The sequence below is a fragment of the Plasmodium brasilianum genome, chromosome 3 (genome assembly GCF_023973825.1).
Source record: "Plasmodium brasilianum strain Bolivian I chromosome 3, whole genome shotgun sequence".
Classification (NCBI taxonomy): Eukaryota; Apicomplexa; class Aconoidasida; order Haemosporida; family Plasmodiidae; genus Plasmodium; species Plasmodium brasilianum.
The window spans coordinates 865,173-882,364 of record NC_090116.1 but is presented as its reverse complement, the minus strand read 5'-3'; the positions used below and the strand labels follow the sequence as shown (position 1 = coordinate 882,364).

Below are 17,192 nucleotides of genomic sequence, written 5' to 3'. Positions count from 1 at the left end.
GAGGCGCAAAAAATAAAGGGAAAATTGAAGTTACATAAGTAAAGCAAAAAAAAAAAAAAAAAAAAAAAAGTTCGCATACGTGGAACAAAAAATGGCCTGCAAACCGCAAGAGTATTGGTTGATACTAAGATAATCGATTACATACGCCCCGTGAACGTACTACTCGCTGGATCTTGGCTTCTCTCCACACACACACACACACACCCTCCTCTCCATTACTGTTACAATGATAAGCTGCTTCCAATGCTAAACTATAGTTACCAGTACTGGCTCATGATGAAATAACAGTGTGTGGATGGCGTGGAAATATATGGATATATAAAAGAATACCTTTCCTGGAAACATTGAATAGACCTTAAAGGAGTGCAAAAGGTAGGAGTCTTTTTTTCTATATTTTGCTTTATTGTGTTTGTTCAAAGGACATAACGGAACAGTTTGCTCCCCTAAAAAGCCATGCTTATCTAATTTTCCAATAATTTTTATACAATTTAAGTTAGAAGGGAAGATTAAAAGAGTATATTCGCCTAAGTCAATAGAAGATAAATTCTTTATCGAGATTTTAACAAAAAAAAAATCATTAACTTTGGATTCAAAGTATTTCTTTTTTATTCCAATTTTTTTTAAATTCGAAAAGTCCAACGTTTTTGAGCACTTGGGTATTATAACACTATTTCTCTTTTTGCAGTTATAGAACTTCGGTCGTAGTAGTACGTATGGGTAAAACATATCATTTACGATGTTTTTCTGGAATAATTTGTTCATACTTGGTTGCAAGGGATGCGACTCTTTGTACGTTCCATCAGGCTGGTCATCATGGTTATCACCTTGGTACTCATCACTTCGATCATCACAACGATCATCACAACGATCATCACAACGATCATCACAACGATCATCACAACGATCATCACAACGATCATCACAACGATCGTAATGATCATTGTAGTCTTCGTCTTCATCGCTATTTTGCTCCTCTTCATCATCACTCCCCCAGTGGCTCCTTTTCAAATATGCCCCAATATGTCCTATGGTGAAATTCCTGGACGATGCGTTGCTCTTGTTTTCCAGAACCTCATCCTGCTTCCCTCCTAGTGTTCTTTGCTCACAGGTCCTCTTTTTATCTTCATTGTTTAGAAAACTTGTTGGGAAATTCAATGTATTGGAGCAAAAAAATGTTTCTCTCTTGTAGTGATTACGAAATCGAGGAGATCTATTTCTTTTGTATTTCTTTTTATCATTCGCATACAAAGAACGTGAAATTTTATTTTCCTCATTATATTCATCATATTGTTGTTTGTCTACTTCATCATTAGTATCGTGTGCCTCCTTCTCGTGTGACTTATTGTCCTTTTTAAGATTAAAAAAAAAATCGCTTATTTTTTTTTTGTGTATATGTATACTATTCAAGTAAGAACTGTATACACTTAAGATTCCTACCTTTTTATGTCTGGAATAAGTCAAATAAACATATATATCAAGATATTGTAAGAAGTACTTTATTATTTCTTCTTCATTTTTAAAAACTATATTTTTTTTTCTTTTTATTCTTTTAAACCATAAAACCCACTTACTTGAATTATTTTCCTTATCAACAATACACATTGGTCGTCTTTTTAATTTTTTCGTTTTACAATAATTAACATAACCACTATAATTTTTTATGTACAATTCGAGGAATATGTATTTGTGATCCGTACATATGTTTAGGTTTTCATTATACTCATACAATTTTTCAATCATTCTGAAGTTATCGGACACGTCAAATTTGCTAGTGTTACTCAGGAGCTTGTATATACCCACAAGTTCACTCCCCATGGTAACACACCTAGCACTGTTTGCATTACTATGAGTGCTTCTCCTCCTACTTGCTGAACTTAATCTTGCCTTATCTGTGTAACGCTTCTCAGGGTAACACCTAGCACCAGCGGCACTGTCCTTGCGTGCCTTATCCGTTTCAAAGTAGTTCTCTATATTGATATCTTTATACTCAAGGCTTCTTCCTCTTAGGTAGCTTATATCGTATATTGCCTGTTCACTGTTATTAGCAAAAGGGGATGAAGCAGTAGCAGCGGTAGTAGTAGCGGTAGTAGCGGTAGCAGTGGTAGCAGTAGCAGTGGTAGCAGTAGCAGTGGTAGCAGTAGCAGCGGTAGCAGTAGCAGCGGTAGCAGCAGTAGCAGTAGCAGCAGCAGCAGCAGCAGCAGAAGTAGTCGCACCCCCGCTACCACTTATGTCATCGCTTACCCCCTTAACCATGGCCAACCTGCGAAAGGCGTCTGAGCTGTAATAGTTGGTGTTCAACAGCTGGTTAAGTATATCCCTATAATTAAAACTAACATATGGAAAGTAATACATATGCTCAATTATTATATTTCTACGAACATTCATTTTTAGATTCAACTTTTGCACAGAGTAATAAAGACTATTCTTGTAAGTCGAATAAATAATATTAACATCACACTCATTTATTAAAATTGATCCTATACACCTTATAGGAATATAAAGAGAGCAATTCTTCATAACCTTTAATGTATCTCCTTCAGCTACCTTTACGATATGTTCCTTGCTATTTTCGTATTTATTTTTTATATAAAACGATTTGTCAAAATAAAATTTTATAAAATAATCTCCCAGTTCTCTGTTCCTATACACCACTTTAATGTTTACATAATTTATGTTTACATTACTTACATTTTCTAAAATTAGACATAAGAATTTTATTTCTCCTTCTAATAACTCGGAATATCGTACATCACTGGAAAAATAGTGGTTATCATTCACGTCATCCCTAATTTCCTTAACACTGGAACAACTCCTTCCATTGTTTATGCCACCTCCTTTGTCATTGTTCTTTCTTTTACAGTTACTCCTACTTTTATATTCACTCTTACCTGTACTCTTACCTGTACTCTTACCTGTACTTTTACCTGTACTTTTACCCTTTTGCTTCCCCTTCATATCGTAGTAATACCCGTCCGGTTTATCCACATTCACGAATGGCTCCTTCTGTAACTGTCCATTTTTTAATGATCCTCCTTGGATCATCCTCTCGTCCGTTACACAAGAAAAAGACTCAGCTGGTAACAGAGATGCTATTTCTGATGGTGCATCTGACGATATCGGCGATTCTAGTGTCGATGAGATGGATAAGGATAAGGTTGACTTGGATGACAATGCTGAGGGGGAAAGGGGTTCCGACAACTCCTGAGCATTTTCATTTATAAAGAACTCTCTTTTATAGTGAGTACGACCTTTCTGAAAAGCATAATTTAAAGGGGGGCTCTTCTCTTTATCTCTTTTTCTTTCACTCATCCAAAGGGACTTCGGTTCCCCCCCTTTCACCGCTTCATTAGTACCCTCATAGCTTACTTTATCAACACAGCTACTCACATTGCGTGCATCGTTCACATTGCATACATTTCTTACATGGTTCTCACAATTCGTATGATTTTTTCCTAGGATTCTGTCACTACCACACATATTATCTGCACTCTTATCATGTTGATTCCTTTTCCCCTCATTGCTCTGTTTGTTGATCCATGTTTCTTCTTCACTGTCTTTTTGGGAAGCTTCTCGTTCGCCCTTCACTCCGCTTATCATGCTACCCCCATCTCTGCAGTTGTCACTACTTCCACTTATACACTTATCACTGCTCCCATCTCTACCTTTCGCTCTACACTCCGCCTCGTTCACTCCCATAGAAGTTACACAAAACTTTTTCAAATACGATTTGTCATTAAGCAAAGGCTCAATGTCGATGTACTTACTAAAATTAAAAAGTTTTATCTCTGATTTCAGGGCAAAATAATTGTCTATAACAAATACTGAACATATGTTGGACAACTTGAAAACGTAATTCAACAATTTTATTTTGTTCTGCAGCGTTCTTTTACTTGCACCGTGGTCTGAATTTCCTTTTCCCTGCTCACCCTCACATTGACCATTTGAATAGGGAGGGTACTGCTTGGCCTCACGCGCGCCGCTACCCGGAGCGATACTCGAAGCGTAATTAGATGCGTAATTAGATTCGTAATTAGATTCGTAATTAGATACGTAATTAGATGCGTAATTAGATGCGTAATTAGATGCGTAATTAGAAGCGTAAATAGAAGCATAAATAGAAGCATTATTATAAGCATAATTAGAAGCGTTATTGGTGGTGCCCTTCTCCGGGTCATTCTTCTCCCCTATTACCTCGCTCACTTCGGGAAGTCCTCCTCCCGCCATTGATCCGTCCTGAACATGGTCAGGGCATTTTTCCATCTCCCCCTGGAAATCCCCTTTTCCGTAGTGCCGAAAAAAATCTTGATCCATAAAAAATTTACGCAAAATGGAGGTATCGTACAAAAGGTACTGGTCAAAATGTAAGTAGCTGATGCAGTATGAAATGCCAAGAAGGAAGAGCATCCCGGTTTCTTTTGGTTTAAAAGCTAGTTGCACGTTGGTTAAACGATTTTTTTTTTTTGCTAAAAGTATTATACTTGTTGGATAATTTTCGATAGCTACCCCTGACGATATTATAGTTACATTATTTAAAACTAGATTAACTGATAAGATGTTTTTTAGCGTTACAACGACATTCTTTATTTCATTCACAGCACACATATTTTGAATTCTTATATTTTTCTCTTTTTCGTTAAATGGGTTATACTTGAAAACATCTTTGTACCTGTTCGGGGTTAGCTCGTCCTGATTATCATAATGATTGCTACGATGATTTCCATCACCGTGCTTATCTTCCTGATCAATCCCATTCTCGTTCTCTTCCTCCCTCACACCCACTCCTTCCTCTCCCCCATTTGTTGGTTCAACCTTCTTGAATACCTTTTCATCGTTATGACTCACGTTAGCATAAGCGATGTTCACTAACACTGGTAATGAGGAACACCTTCCTTCTGTGAATCCACACAAAAAGTGCAATTTATTTTCTTTTTCAAAATCTTCCTTCCTTTTTCTAAACAACATCTTCTGTTTAGCTATACGTTCTTCATTTAATGACTTCTTTCGAGAGTCCATATGTGACAAGGGTACTAATACATCGGATGATGTAGACGAAACAGAGGATGAAATATCATATGAGTGTGTAGATAACGAATCAGAGGAAGAGAAATCCCATATCATATCGTTGAACTGTTTGTCTCCTCTTTGATCTAATTTATTCAAATAATTTCGATTTTTTTTTTTTCTTTTCTCATCTATTATTAATGTAATAAATGGAGGAAAAGATATATACTTTTTTTTTTTACTTAATGTTTCATATATAGTGTACAGTATTTCTTTCTGCTTTTCTTTTGATAAATATTTATTCAAAAATAATAACATTAACAAATTCGAGAAAACATATTCTTCTTCAAAATTTATTTCGTTCAACACTGAAATTAAAAAACAAAGAATTGCATACTGTAAGGAAGGATTGCTTTTTTTTTTATTTTTTTTATAAATCTGTAGTTTACCCACATGTTTGTTCAGATGTAGAATGCTTTTACTGTTTATTTCTCGCGAGCAGAAATCTAACAGCCTCTTCAGACTATACGAGTACGAGCATTTGGACAAATTCTTTAGCATCCTGTACATGTACAAGTCTTTCCCCCGACCTTCAGTGGGGCACTTAGCATAGCCACATTGTAAGGGTTGTGTTATTCGTGTGTCTATCTTGTCTTTCTTATCTTTCTTATCTTTCTTGTCTATCTTGTCATTCTTGTCTATCTTGTCTATCTTGTCTATCTTGTCTATCTTGTCTTTCTTGTCTATCTTGTCTTTCTTGTCTTTCTTGTCTATCTTGTCTATCTTGTCTTTCCTGTCTTTTCTGCCTTCCCCGTCTACCTCCATGGTACTCGGGCTGCGTGTTCGTCCCTGCTCCCCTTCCACGATGCTGCTCGAGTGAGATCGGCTTAAATTTGACTTTGACTTCTCTTCTGCATAGTCTATTTCCTTTGGGTATACCCCCCCTTTAGGTGTGCTATCCTTTGGTATTCCCCCTGTGCGCCCACCGCTGTGCATCCTATCATCATTGTTCACGTTACCCCCGAATGGAAAAGGTTCATTCACGCTGTTACTTCTTCGATTACTTCCACATATGCCGCGTAGTGCACTATTCGAACGATTGTTTTTTTGTACTCCGTTTGGTCCATCTCTAGAAGCTGCTTCAAGTTTGTCTTTTGCCTCTTCGGCTTTCCTCAACCAGTGGATAGGGACGTTCATTTTGTCCTCTCTGGTAGCAAATACACTGTTCATGTAAGAATAAAAAATGGATAGATTATCTTCCAGTGGAGGAGATGTTATAATATCACTGACCATGGTATTTCTATTATTCTGATTTTTTCCTATCTCTCCGTCCTCTGATTCCTTTTTATAATTAAAGTTTAGATGTATTCGTGGTAAATTAAAAAAGGGTAAAACATTATTTAGAAGAAAATAAGATACATAATATTTCTTAATAACAAAAAAGCATAGACATAGAATGTAAATGGTAAAAGAAAATTTTCTGAAGGCACCAATATATTTATATACAAGTGATAATTCAAGATAAAATTTTATATATAAATGATGATTTAACCTTTCTATTACATGTGAATATTTGCTAGTAATATGAAATATAAGATTTTTTCTCTTTATCATTAATAAATATTTCAAATAACAGAGCAAATAATCGCAAAAATGCTCTTGTACATATGCAGATGAAGAGGTAGAAGTAATACTAACGGACGTAGTTACAGTCATGTATGATGGTTCTAATGTCGATGCTATTGCAGCTGCTTGTATGGTTGATAGGACTTCGTTCAGTTTGTATTCTATAAAACTAATTAGATATAATAATATATTATGAGGTTTTATAAGCACATTAAAAAAATAGTAGTAACAGTCTTTACTATTTTCACCTAGAGGTAAATCTTCTTCTCCTCTTTCACTATAATTTAATAAATGTATAAAGGAATGAATATTTTTACTTACACTTACTGTTCCATCATTATTTAATTCCGTATTATACAATGAAAAATGAAAATTATGATGATAATTATTGTACAGTTTCTCCTTTGTTGAACCACTATATGACGTATCGAAAAAAAAATTTGTATAGTTACTATATTTACTTGGTAATAACTTATCATATGTTTGTAACAATACATTATCTATTATTTCTGGAAATTTGAAAGGATAATTCTCATTATTGTTCAATTTACAGAAGTGCCCCCAATTCTGGACTATATATAAATATATAGACAAAATAATGCAAAATATAATGTTTCCTTCATATATATAATCCTCTTGCATCTTACTTATTTCATAACAATCCATATATATTTCCAGAGAATCAAGAGGACTACCCAAAAGCAAATATATATCTCCTTCTTTTTTTTTTGTTCGACATGCATAGTTCTTTACCTCCGACACTCTTCTCCTTCTCCTCGTTTTTCCATCCACCCCCTCCCCCGAAAGTGGACCCCTTGAAAATTCCTCCCCCTCACTGTTCCTTTCGTTGTTCCTCCTTTTCACTTTGCTATTCTCCTTATTATTCCTCTTGCTACCGCTCTGGCTACTCCTCTTACTGCCCCTTCTTCTTCCCTCTTCCTTTTCCGCTTCTACCAATGTTCCTCTTTCATACTTTTTCCCCGAGCTGTTATCTGCATCGTCCTCTTGGTCTGACTCTTCCTCGTCATAGTCCATCTCGACCATCTCGTCCATCTCGACCATCTCGTCCATCTCGTCCATCTCGACCATCTCGTCCATCTCGTCCATCTCGTCCATCTCGTCCATCTCGTCCATCTCGTCCATCTCGTCCATCTCGTCCATCTCGTCTGTCTCGTCCGTCTCGTCCATTTCCCCCCCAGAGGATCCTGCTACGCCAATGTTATATTTTTCATCATCCTTGTTGTATTCTAATTTTTCTTCCTCTGTCGCTTCCTCTTTCGCTTCTTCTTTCTCTTTCTCTTTCTCCTCCTCTTCCACCTTCCATTCCTCCTTCCATTCCTCCTTCCATTCCGCCTTCCATTCCACCCCCTCCACTTCATCATCACCACCGCACCCTGTGCGGCAGTTGTAACGTTTGTTATCATCATCCCCCGCATACCTGCCCTCATCAGCGATGGCCTGATCCCCCCGGTAGTTGCTGCTCTTCCGAAGATTGTTCCCCTCCTCATACGTGCTGCATTTCGAAGTTTTGTAAATACCCTCATGCAATATGCCGTCTTCCCTGGAAGCAATTTGACTTGTTCTATTTAATATGCTTGTCTTCACATCGTTGTAATATTTTTTTATATTTATATATATATTGTTATCAAAACTATTTTTACGTTCATTTGAACTTAATTTCGTTGTTATATCTTTATTACTGTAACTCTTGTTCAACTGAAAAGTCTTTTCCTCAATAAGTGAGTATCTCTCCTCGTCCTCATCGACCAAAAAATGATGATTCACTCCTGTTCTTTTATGTCGATCTACTGGTGCACCTAGTCTGTATGGAAGACCTAACCTATTACCCCTACCTAATTTTGTCTTTTTTTCTAATTTATTATTTCTATTATAATAATGCGCCTTTTTTTTCCTCTCTTCAAGTATACTTTCACTGCCCACCTTGGTACTCCTAACGATTTGATGATAATTCATATTTTCAATTAGTGTGTTCATGTATTTCCATATACTTTCCTTAGTTAACAGATCGTATAGAAAGAAGATAAAGATGTAAAACACATTTAAAATAATTGCTTGAAAAAATTTATTATATTGAATGTTGAAATGTTTTTCTATGGATGGTAAAAAAACGATGATTTTAAAATTATGGAAATTATTACATATAAAAGAGAAATGCTCGATGGATTGTTTTTTCCCTTTATCATTTGCATCTGAATTAGACGTACAGTCTGCTGAGTTTAGATTACTCATGTACATTCTATTATGATTACGAAAATAAGCATTATTATTATATTCATCTTTACTATTTTTGACACTACTCCGTCTAAGTGAATAATCAAAAATGCATTCATCCGATGAAATCATATCCCTCCCATACATATTTGCATTAACGAAATTATAGTTCTTAGAAATATTTGTATCAAACATCCTTAAAAAATTTGATGGATACTTCTTGTTCAATTTAAAACTATGAATACTCCTAATACTCTCCATATTTTTATTGCACTCCTTGTTCCTTTTATCATTCTCACTGTTGTTTAGATTCCTTCTGTTCTTCCTCCTCCCATCATACTTCTCATTGATGGTCTCCATATCATTGGCATTCCAATCCTTGGAAGGACAACCAGAATCCATGTTTCGAAATACTGACATGCTTTCCGCTTCGTAGTATGGCGATTTCTTCAAAATTGACAAATTCCCCTTCAAAGGGAAATCATCCTCCATATTAGATATATGGTCCTCCGTGTGATCCTCTGCTGTATGCCCTTTTGCCGTATACTCCACTTCCTTATACCCCCTTGTCGCATGTTCTTCTATCTTATATCCCTTCACCTTCTTCGCCTCTTCGATCCCCTTTACCGGGTTCGAACCACCCCTCGGTACATTGACAAACGTGTTGTTACTACTTCGATTCATGCCACCGCCTCTATTCGTGTACAGGAAATTCTCGTTCATTTCCATTATTTTTGACATAATCAAATCATTGTATTTGTCGGAAGACGGAATGACTAATACGCGTTGTATAAACACACAGCTGTTGCTGAAATATATATTATTGTACGAGTTTAACAAGTTTATTATCTTGTCACTCATGTGGGCAAAGCACTCACTGTGGTCATTAGTCATCACGTCATCCTCGTCATTGTTCATTCCGTCATTCTCGTTACTATTGATGTTGGCATTCTCGTTATTCTTGATCGCTTCCTTTTCCCCACTTCTACCCCCTCCCCTGTGTGCTAGTTCTTTCTCCCGTTTATTCTTTCTATGTACCCTTTTTGCCAAGGGCTCGGCCTTCCCCGGGAGTAGATCCCCTTCATGTAACTCATGAACTCCTATTGACATAAAGACATTTGAAAAAAAATTAACCTTGTCTACTTTGACATTTTTATCTGTCAAATCGATATAACGAATGGAAAGATTACCATTCCTCTTTACATAATTTGCATTTTTAAATATATTAAAAAAATAATAATCCTCTTGTTGTATGTTTTTATTTATTGAACACCCACATACAGGCATTTCATATCGTAAAAACAATTCATTGTTACTTCCGTTAATGTATTTTATATAATTATATAAATGATGAAATAAATCATCGTAGTTTATTTTTTCATACAAACTTCTTATCTTATTCGAAATTTCATGAAATAATTTTTCGCTTGTTTTTTCGGTTTTCCACAGGTAAACCTTTGCTTTCCCGTAGTCACACAAATTCACATGATTCATTATTTCACAAAAAAAAAAAAAAAAAAAATTTAACAAAAAAGGAAAAATTAGCTCGAAAAAAAAAAAAAAAAATACAAATATGTTAAGCAGCTGAACTGATAAGCAGCTGAACTGATAAGCAGCTGAACTGATAAGCAGCTGAACTGATAAGCAGCTGAACTGATAAGCAGCTGAATTGGTAAGAAGCTGAACTGATAAGCGGCTGAACTGGTAAGCAGCTGAACTGATAAGCGGCTGAACTGATAAGCGGCTGAACTGGTAAGCAATTTATCTGATAACCTGCTTACCTGCTAATCTGCTGCTCACATTTGCAGCTTGAGCAGGAAAAGCAGGTGATACCTGTGCGCACATTTTCCATGCACAAAATGAAAAGGCGCCTGACAAGGTCAGAATAAAAAAAAAAAAGAGCCCTCAAAACAAAAAGGGCAAACATACGAAATCTCAGCAATGAATGCGCTGACATAAAAAAAGGAGAATGGAAAAGGAAAAGATAAGTGTAAACACAAATGTGAAGGTGAAAGTGAATGTGAAGATAAGTATGAAGATGAAGATGAAGATAAAGATAAAGAGAATGAGATGGCAAAGGAGAAGAAAAAAAAAAAAAAAAAAAATTATTATGCACAGAGAAGTGTGCTAGTAACAGGTGTGCAAATATTGCATGAAGCAATAGCTAGTGAAGGTAAATAAAAATCCTCGGATAATCGTGTATACATTTGCTAAGGAGCGAGGCAAGAAAAACATTGTTACGTATGCATTTAGCACCCACATTTTTCCTTATGTAATATAGTACTGCATGAAATTGCGCACATATGTGTTCAGTTATATATGTAATCCCTCACGTAAGTACACGTGTACACATGCAAACGTAACAATCAAACTTATCACATAAACTCTTATGCATATTGTGAGCAAACAAAATTGAAAAATCTTTCCCACCTCCTTTACCATCATTTGCGGCATTTTCATCAAGCGTGGGAGAATAGTTTTATTATTTCTTCGCATTTTGCTTTACATTTTTTCCATACATGATTGCTGTACAGTATTTCCTTATATTATTTGTTGTACATTATTTCCGTATATTATTTGTTGTACAGTATTTCCGTATATTATTTGTTGTACAGTATTTCCGTATATTATTTGTTGTACATTATTTCCGTATATTATTTGTTGTACAGTATTTCCATATATTATTTGTTGTACGGTATTTCCGTTTATTATTTGCTGTACAATTTTTTCCATCCATTTTTTCCGTCCATTTTTGCTGTACATTCTTTCCTTTCCCCCTCTTCCCCCCCTTGCCGAACGCAGTGCGTAGTAAAAATTCAAATTGTTCACATAAAAAGGTTATACATACTTCACGTAGGTATGTGTGTTCATGTGCACTCATAAGGATATCCCCCCTCCCTTGGCGGAAAACGCATGAAGTGGGTGCACAAGATTAATTTCCCATCGTAGGTAAAACGAATTAACTAAAGTAACGAAAGGGGAGTACGTGGTGGTATTGGCTTTAGTGCTGGTGTTACTGCTGCTAGTGCTGCTAGTGCTGCTGCTGCTTCCGCCGCTTCTACCGTTCGTGGTGGTGGGACCAGGGAAAAGCCATGAAAATAACGACAAAAGCTTTAGGAAGAACCCTCACAGCATTACACTACCTTCTGATTGTAGTAGTGATAACGACCCCCATAAATGTGAGCTACTACTGTAGTTGCTTTTATATGGAGAAGAGCATCTATATGAATAGAGAAAAAAATGGAAAGAATAGTACTTATCGTGTGTTCGTGTCTAAACCAGCCCAAAAAAAGAGTAATCAGTTAAGAACAAAAATTATCATAAATAAAAGAAAAAAAGAAGAAAATGAAAAAAACAAACAATCTAGAATGGATGATTTTAAGTTAACCTCAAATTATAAATTAATAGAAGAATTAATTGATGAATATCCATATAAATTACCTGACTATAACATAGATAAAGAACCATTTATTATTTTAAAAGATAAAATAAAAGGAGAGTATTTAAAAGGATATGAATTACCATTTAATTTAATAGATCCTGTAAAATATGAACTCTTAAAATTAATTGGAAAAATCTGTGATCCGTTTAAACCATTATGTAGTCATTCTTTAACCCCTCGATTATTTATTAGCAAATTATTTACTAACAGATCAGTAATAACATATGATGATTTTTGTTATAAGCTTGAATATAAAATAAATTTTTATATGCCTTCTTATACGGAGCTATTTAAATATGAAAAGGAATTATTATGGAAAGAATGGATAGCTATAAGAAATTTAAAAGAAGTATCACCTGTAACACCATTAGATGACCATGAACGAGTAGACCGGATTTTAGAAGAAGGGGAAACGACCTTACCAATTGTAATAAAAAAAACAAATAGAGAAATAAACAGTCAAGGTATTCATCCATCTATTTTAAAAATGTTTTTTGATTTTTTAAATATTGAAAAATGTGAAAAAGTATTAAAAAGAGATAATGCATTTTTAAAATTAGAAACAATTAAAAATCAAATAAAAAATAGAGAATTCTTAGAAGGAATTCGACCGGACTATTTATATATCATGTTCAACAAAAAAGCAAATGAATATTATTCAAATTTCAATGAAAAAGAATTTGAAAAAACATATCAAGAAGCTGTTAATTACAATAATATGACACAAAAAATGATAAGCGAAAATTCACTTTATAAAAAACAAAGAAAACAATTTTCAGAACAAACTAAAAAGTCGCTCATGAAATTTTATGATATACAATTACCATCCTTTTTTAAAGAATATATAAAAAAGAAAGAAGAAAATTATAAACTTATACAAGCTCGTATCAAGCGTATGATTGACAATAAGTATTTAAAGAGGAAACAAAGAAGGGATGAGAAGGCACTCTTGGGAAATACACCTGCAGCACTTGAGGCACCGGGCCACAAAACAGACCTGACGGACGATAAGAAGAAGAAGAAAAAAAAAAAAAAAAAAAGGTAAGTTGGGAAAGGTCTCTTCACGCAAGTGCTGGGGGGAGCAGCGGATACCTCTGTGTATGGATATAAATACGTATACACATATGTACACTTATATACACATATATACACATATGTACACTCATATACACATATGTACACATATGTACACATATATACACTTATATACACATATATACACATATATACACATATATACACTCATATACACATATGTACACATATGTACACTTATATACACATATATACACATATATACACATATATACACATATATACACATATATACACATATATACACATATATACACATATATATATGTTACTCCCCCATTTGCCTGATTAAAATAAAAAATTATTTTTTTTTTTTTTTTTCATGTAGTATATCAATATTACATGTTACCTATGAGACTCATTACAAATATGTCGTTCGTATTTTTGTGCACCCTTTTATATTGATAATAGTGTGCATATAATACTATTAATATATATGGACATAGTAAGAAGGAATATTAGTATTCTCATCTCACTATATTACCTTTTACTTATAGTGTGTGCATGGCTTTCCCCTTTTTTTTTTTTTTTTTTATTTTATTTTATTTTTTCCCATGCCAACTTTTCTTACATCATATAAAGAGGAAGGTCAAAAAATGATCCATCTTTAATTTGCAAAAATGTCTTAATTTTTTTTTTTTTTTTTTTTTTTAACCGTAATATTTAATTTTAATTTTAATTTTTCATTTTCATAATTAAAAAAGTTGTAAGCTTAACACCATTTTTTTTTTTTTTTTTTTTCTTTAAAAATTAAGCGCTAAGTTTTTAAAATGAAATGGGGCACTTGGTTATAAAAATGGGAGAGCATATTTTACGTTTTCGTGTTTGTGTGTACGTGTATATGGAATGTATGGGTAATTGCAAAATTGAGAAAAAAAAAAAAATTAATAAAATAGTAAAATAAATGGTAAAATAAATGGTAAAATAAATAGTAAAATAAATGGTAAAATAAATAGTAAAATAAATAGTAAAATAAATGGTAAAATAAATGGTAAAATAAAGTGATGTGGAAAAAATACAACAAAGATAATTACACTAACACGGAACCTCCTACAACTTAACAATTGCGGTGTAGTCCAGAATTTACAGCAAAAAAAAAAAAAAAAAAAAAAAAAAATCAATCAGTCACTCGGTCCAACCAGTTAACTAAGCAGCTAGTCAGATGTTGGATCAGCTGATCAGTCGAAGTTTCTTTTTTCATAAGATCTTCCTCTACCCATTGGCTGTCTAAACTCTCTTGAAAATTCCTCTTCCACCTTTGGTGCTCTATTCACTGTCTTTTTGGACAGAGTTGCAGGGAATATAGATGGTGGTAGGTGTAAAAACTCCCTCAAGTATTCAATACCTGAAAGGGGGAAATTTGCATGGGAAAATAGGCATACAGATGTGTGCACAGAAAACGCATACAAACATATACATATGTATATATACGTATTACATGCACATGTGCTCAGTGCGCACGAAATATTCTTACGAAGAAATACCTTCATTGTTTAATACAAAATATTGGTGCTTCCAGTTATATTTTTCCTCCACATAATTTCTGCTTTTCAAAGACTTCAGTGTCATCATTATGTGCAAATTTGGTACATTTAAATGGGGGTGGCGAGGAATCTTTGCATCTTTTTCAACTACTATGACTCCCTCTACAAGTAGCCAAAATGGGAAATTACAAAAAAAAAAAAAAAATTTCATGTATTTATGTAAGCATGTATGTACTTAAGCATGAACACATATATATACTACTTATGTACCTAAAACTTCAAACATACACGCACATATAAATGGAAAAAAAAAAAAAAAAAAAAAATCCCATTTCCTGAACTGTTCATGCAAAAAATGCATTAATTCATTTTTCATTAAAAATACAAGGAATAGGTGAAAGTTACATTGAGGTTATTACAAAATGACATAACATAATACTACATACAATAATGTATGCAATTAAATATAAACAATAATAGATAAACTATACAGTATAAAATGATGGAGAATTTATTAATATATACGCAGATTTAAAAAAAAAAAAAAAAAATAAAAAATAAGCTCATTTGTTATAACAGTATAAACAAATTATTTACCCTTAAACAAATACTCATATATGAGTTTCTTGTTCTGTTTTGGAATATAACTATACTTATGATGTGGCAGAATCTTCTTATCCATTTTTTATAATAAAGATACAGTTAAAAGAATTTATTACATGTATGTATATTTCCACGTATGTATCTATGTACGTATGTATCTATGTACGTATGTATCTATGTATGTATGTATATACATATAAAGAAAAAAATTAAAAGTTAAATATTCTTGAAAATTAATAGGTTAAAATGAATACTTTTTTTTTTTTAACAAATTTAAGCTCCCTTTCATTTCTTTATGTTAAAACTACTTTTTAATCTTTTTTTTTTAAAAGAACTAAAATGAAAAATATGGGCATATATACGTATGCATGTACAATCGGTGTACGAAAACAAGTATATGTATAATATGCACGCATAATTGTATATGTATATATATATACGTATACAAACATATATTCATATATGTACGTGTACATATGTGCATATTACTGAAGTATATTTATATATACATAAATATTCCTGCGCATTTGCTGCTTAACATTCTAAATACATTATTTTTATATATGCATAGTGGAATGTAACCCAATATAACAATGTACGATGGAGCAAAACTACACATATAGGCCCTTAGCAAAAAAAAAAAAAAAATATAGTGTTTCTCCTTTTCAGGTAAATAAATGCATAAATAAATCATAAAACTGGCAAATTCGAAAGTTCCCCTACAGATAGGTATACAACATATATTATATATATGTATGTATATATTTGCTTACTAATTATGCTTGACAAAATAAAAATATTATTAACTGTGCATATATGTAATAACCCTATACACATATAATTTAATTTCTTTTTCCATTTTTTTTCTTTTCAACTAGTGCTTTTTTTAATTTTTACTTGAAGCATATCCACCTCCCTCTCCACCAAATTTCTCTCCTTTTTCCTTTTCCAAGAAGAGAAAGCAATGAACAAAAGTTCGTTCGGCAAGTGCTGATATACACTACTATATGTATGCATATGCTTAAGTGTACAGATGTATAATTATGTATGTACATGTACATATATGTACATACATATATCTATATATATATATATATGTACGTGTAACAGAAATATGCCCGGGTGAACTTTTATGAGCATTATATAGGCAGCGGCTTCATATATTATTTGTGCTATGGTGTGATATAACATAAATAACTATGAAGCATATACATACTCATGTAATATATTTTTAAGTTTATTACCCATTATTACATACATAATAACATCAAACAAAAAAAATTGCGCATTCAGGTTATATTTGCCTGCTTGAGTTTAAACTGAATAACACCATTTTTCCACTAGCATCTGTAAATTTTTTTGGAATCCGTGTTTTAATTCATTAAATGTACGTGTACCCTTTACCCGTTAGCAAGTAACGAGATAAGGAATTTTTCTCCGTTTGATTTTATGCGCAAGACTTTTTTGCGTAAATAATAAAAGTTAAGCAAATAAGTAAATAAAAGCAAGTGCGCGAATGAATATGCCAGTACACGAATTGAACAGAAAAAAAATTTATAATCGAATGAATACCCAAAGCAGCACAATTGTGTAAATGCCGAATAACACGAACAGTAGTGTTATATTGTTTTATGTAAATTTTTAAAGGGATATATAGGATTTAAAAAAAGAAAAAATAAAAATTCTGAACGTTCAGCAAATTATGAACA

At 33.3% G+C, this 17,192-nt stretch overlaps 3 protein-coding genes across 3 annotated transcripts; 1 reads left to right on the top strand and 2 right to left on the bottom strand.

Annotated features, from left to right (window-relative positions):
• Window positions 1–246: 246 nt before the first annotated feature.
• On the bottom strand, window positions 247–10,353 carry MKS88_000975 (uncharacterized protein; the record flags this gene model as incomplete). The annotated part of the gene is made up of 1 exon (XM_067219624.1): window positions 247–10,353. The coding sequence occupies one exon, from the start codon at window positions 10,351–10,353 to the stop codon at window positions 247–249; it is 10,107 nt and encodes a 3,368-aa protein (XP_067075341.1).
• A 1,598-nt stretch (window positions 10,354–11,951) lies between these two features.
• MKS88_000974 (uncharacterized protein) lies at window positions 11,952–13,346 on the top strand (the record flags this gene model as incomplete). Its single annotated transcript, XM_067219623.1, has 1 exon — window positions 11,952–13,346. One exon carries the CDS (start codon window positions 11,952–11,954, stop codon window positions 13,344–13,346), a length of 1,395 nt encoding a protein of 464 aa, XP_067075340.1.
• A 1,228-nt stretch (window positions 13,347–14,574) lies between these two features.
• MKS88_000973 (40S ribosomal protein S10) lies at window positions 14,575–15,562 on the bottom strand (the record flags this gene model as incomplete). Its single annotated transcript, XM_067219622.1, has 3 exons — window positions 14,575–14,741; window positions 14,881–15,042; window positions 15,478–15,562. The coding sequence occupies 3 exons, from the start codon at window positions 15,560–15,562 to the stop codon at window positions 14,575–14,577; spliced, it is 414 nt and encodes a 137-aa protein (XP_067075339.1).
• Window positions 15,563–17,192: the final 1,630 nt, after the last annotated feature.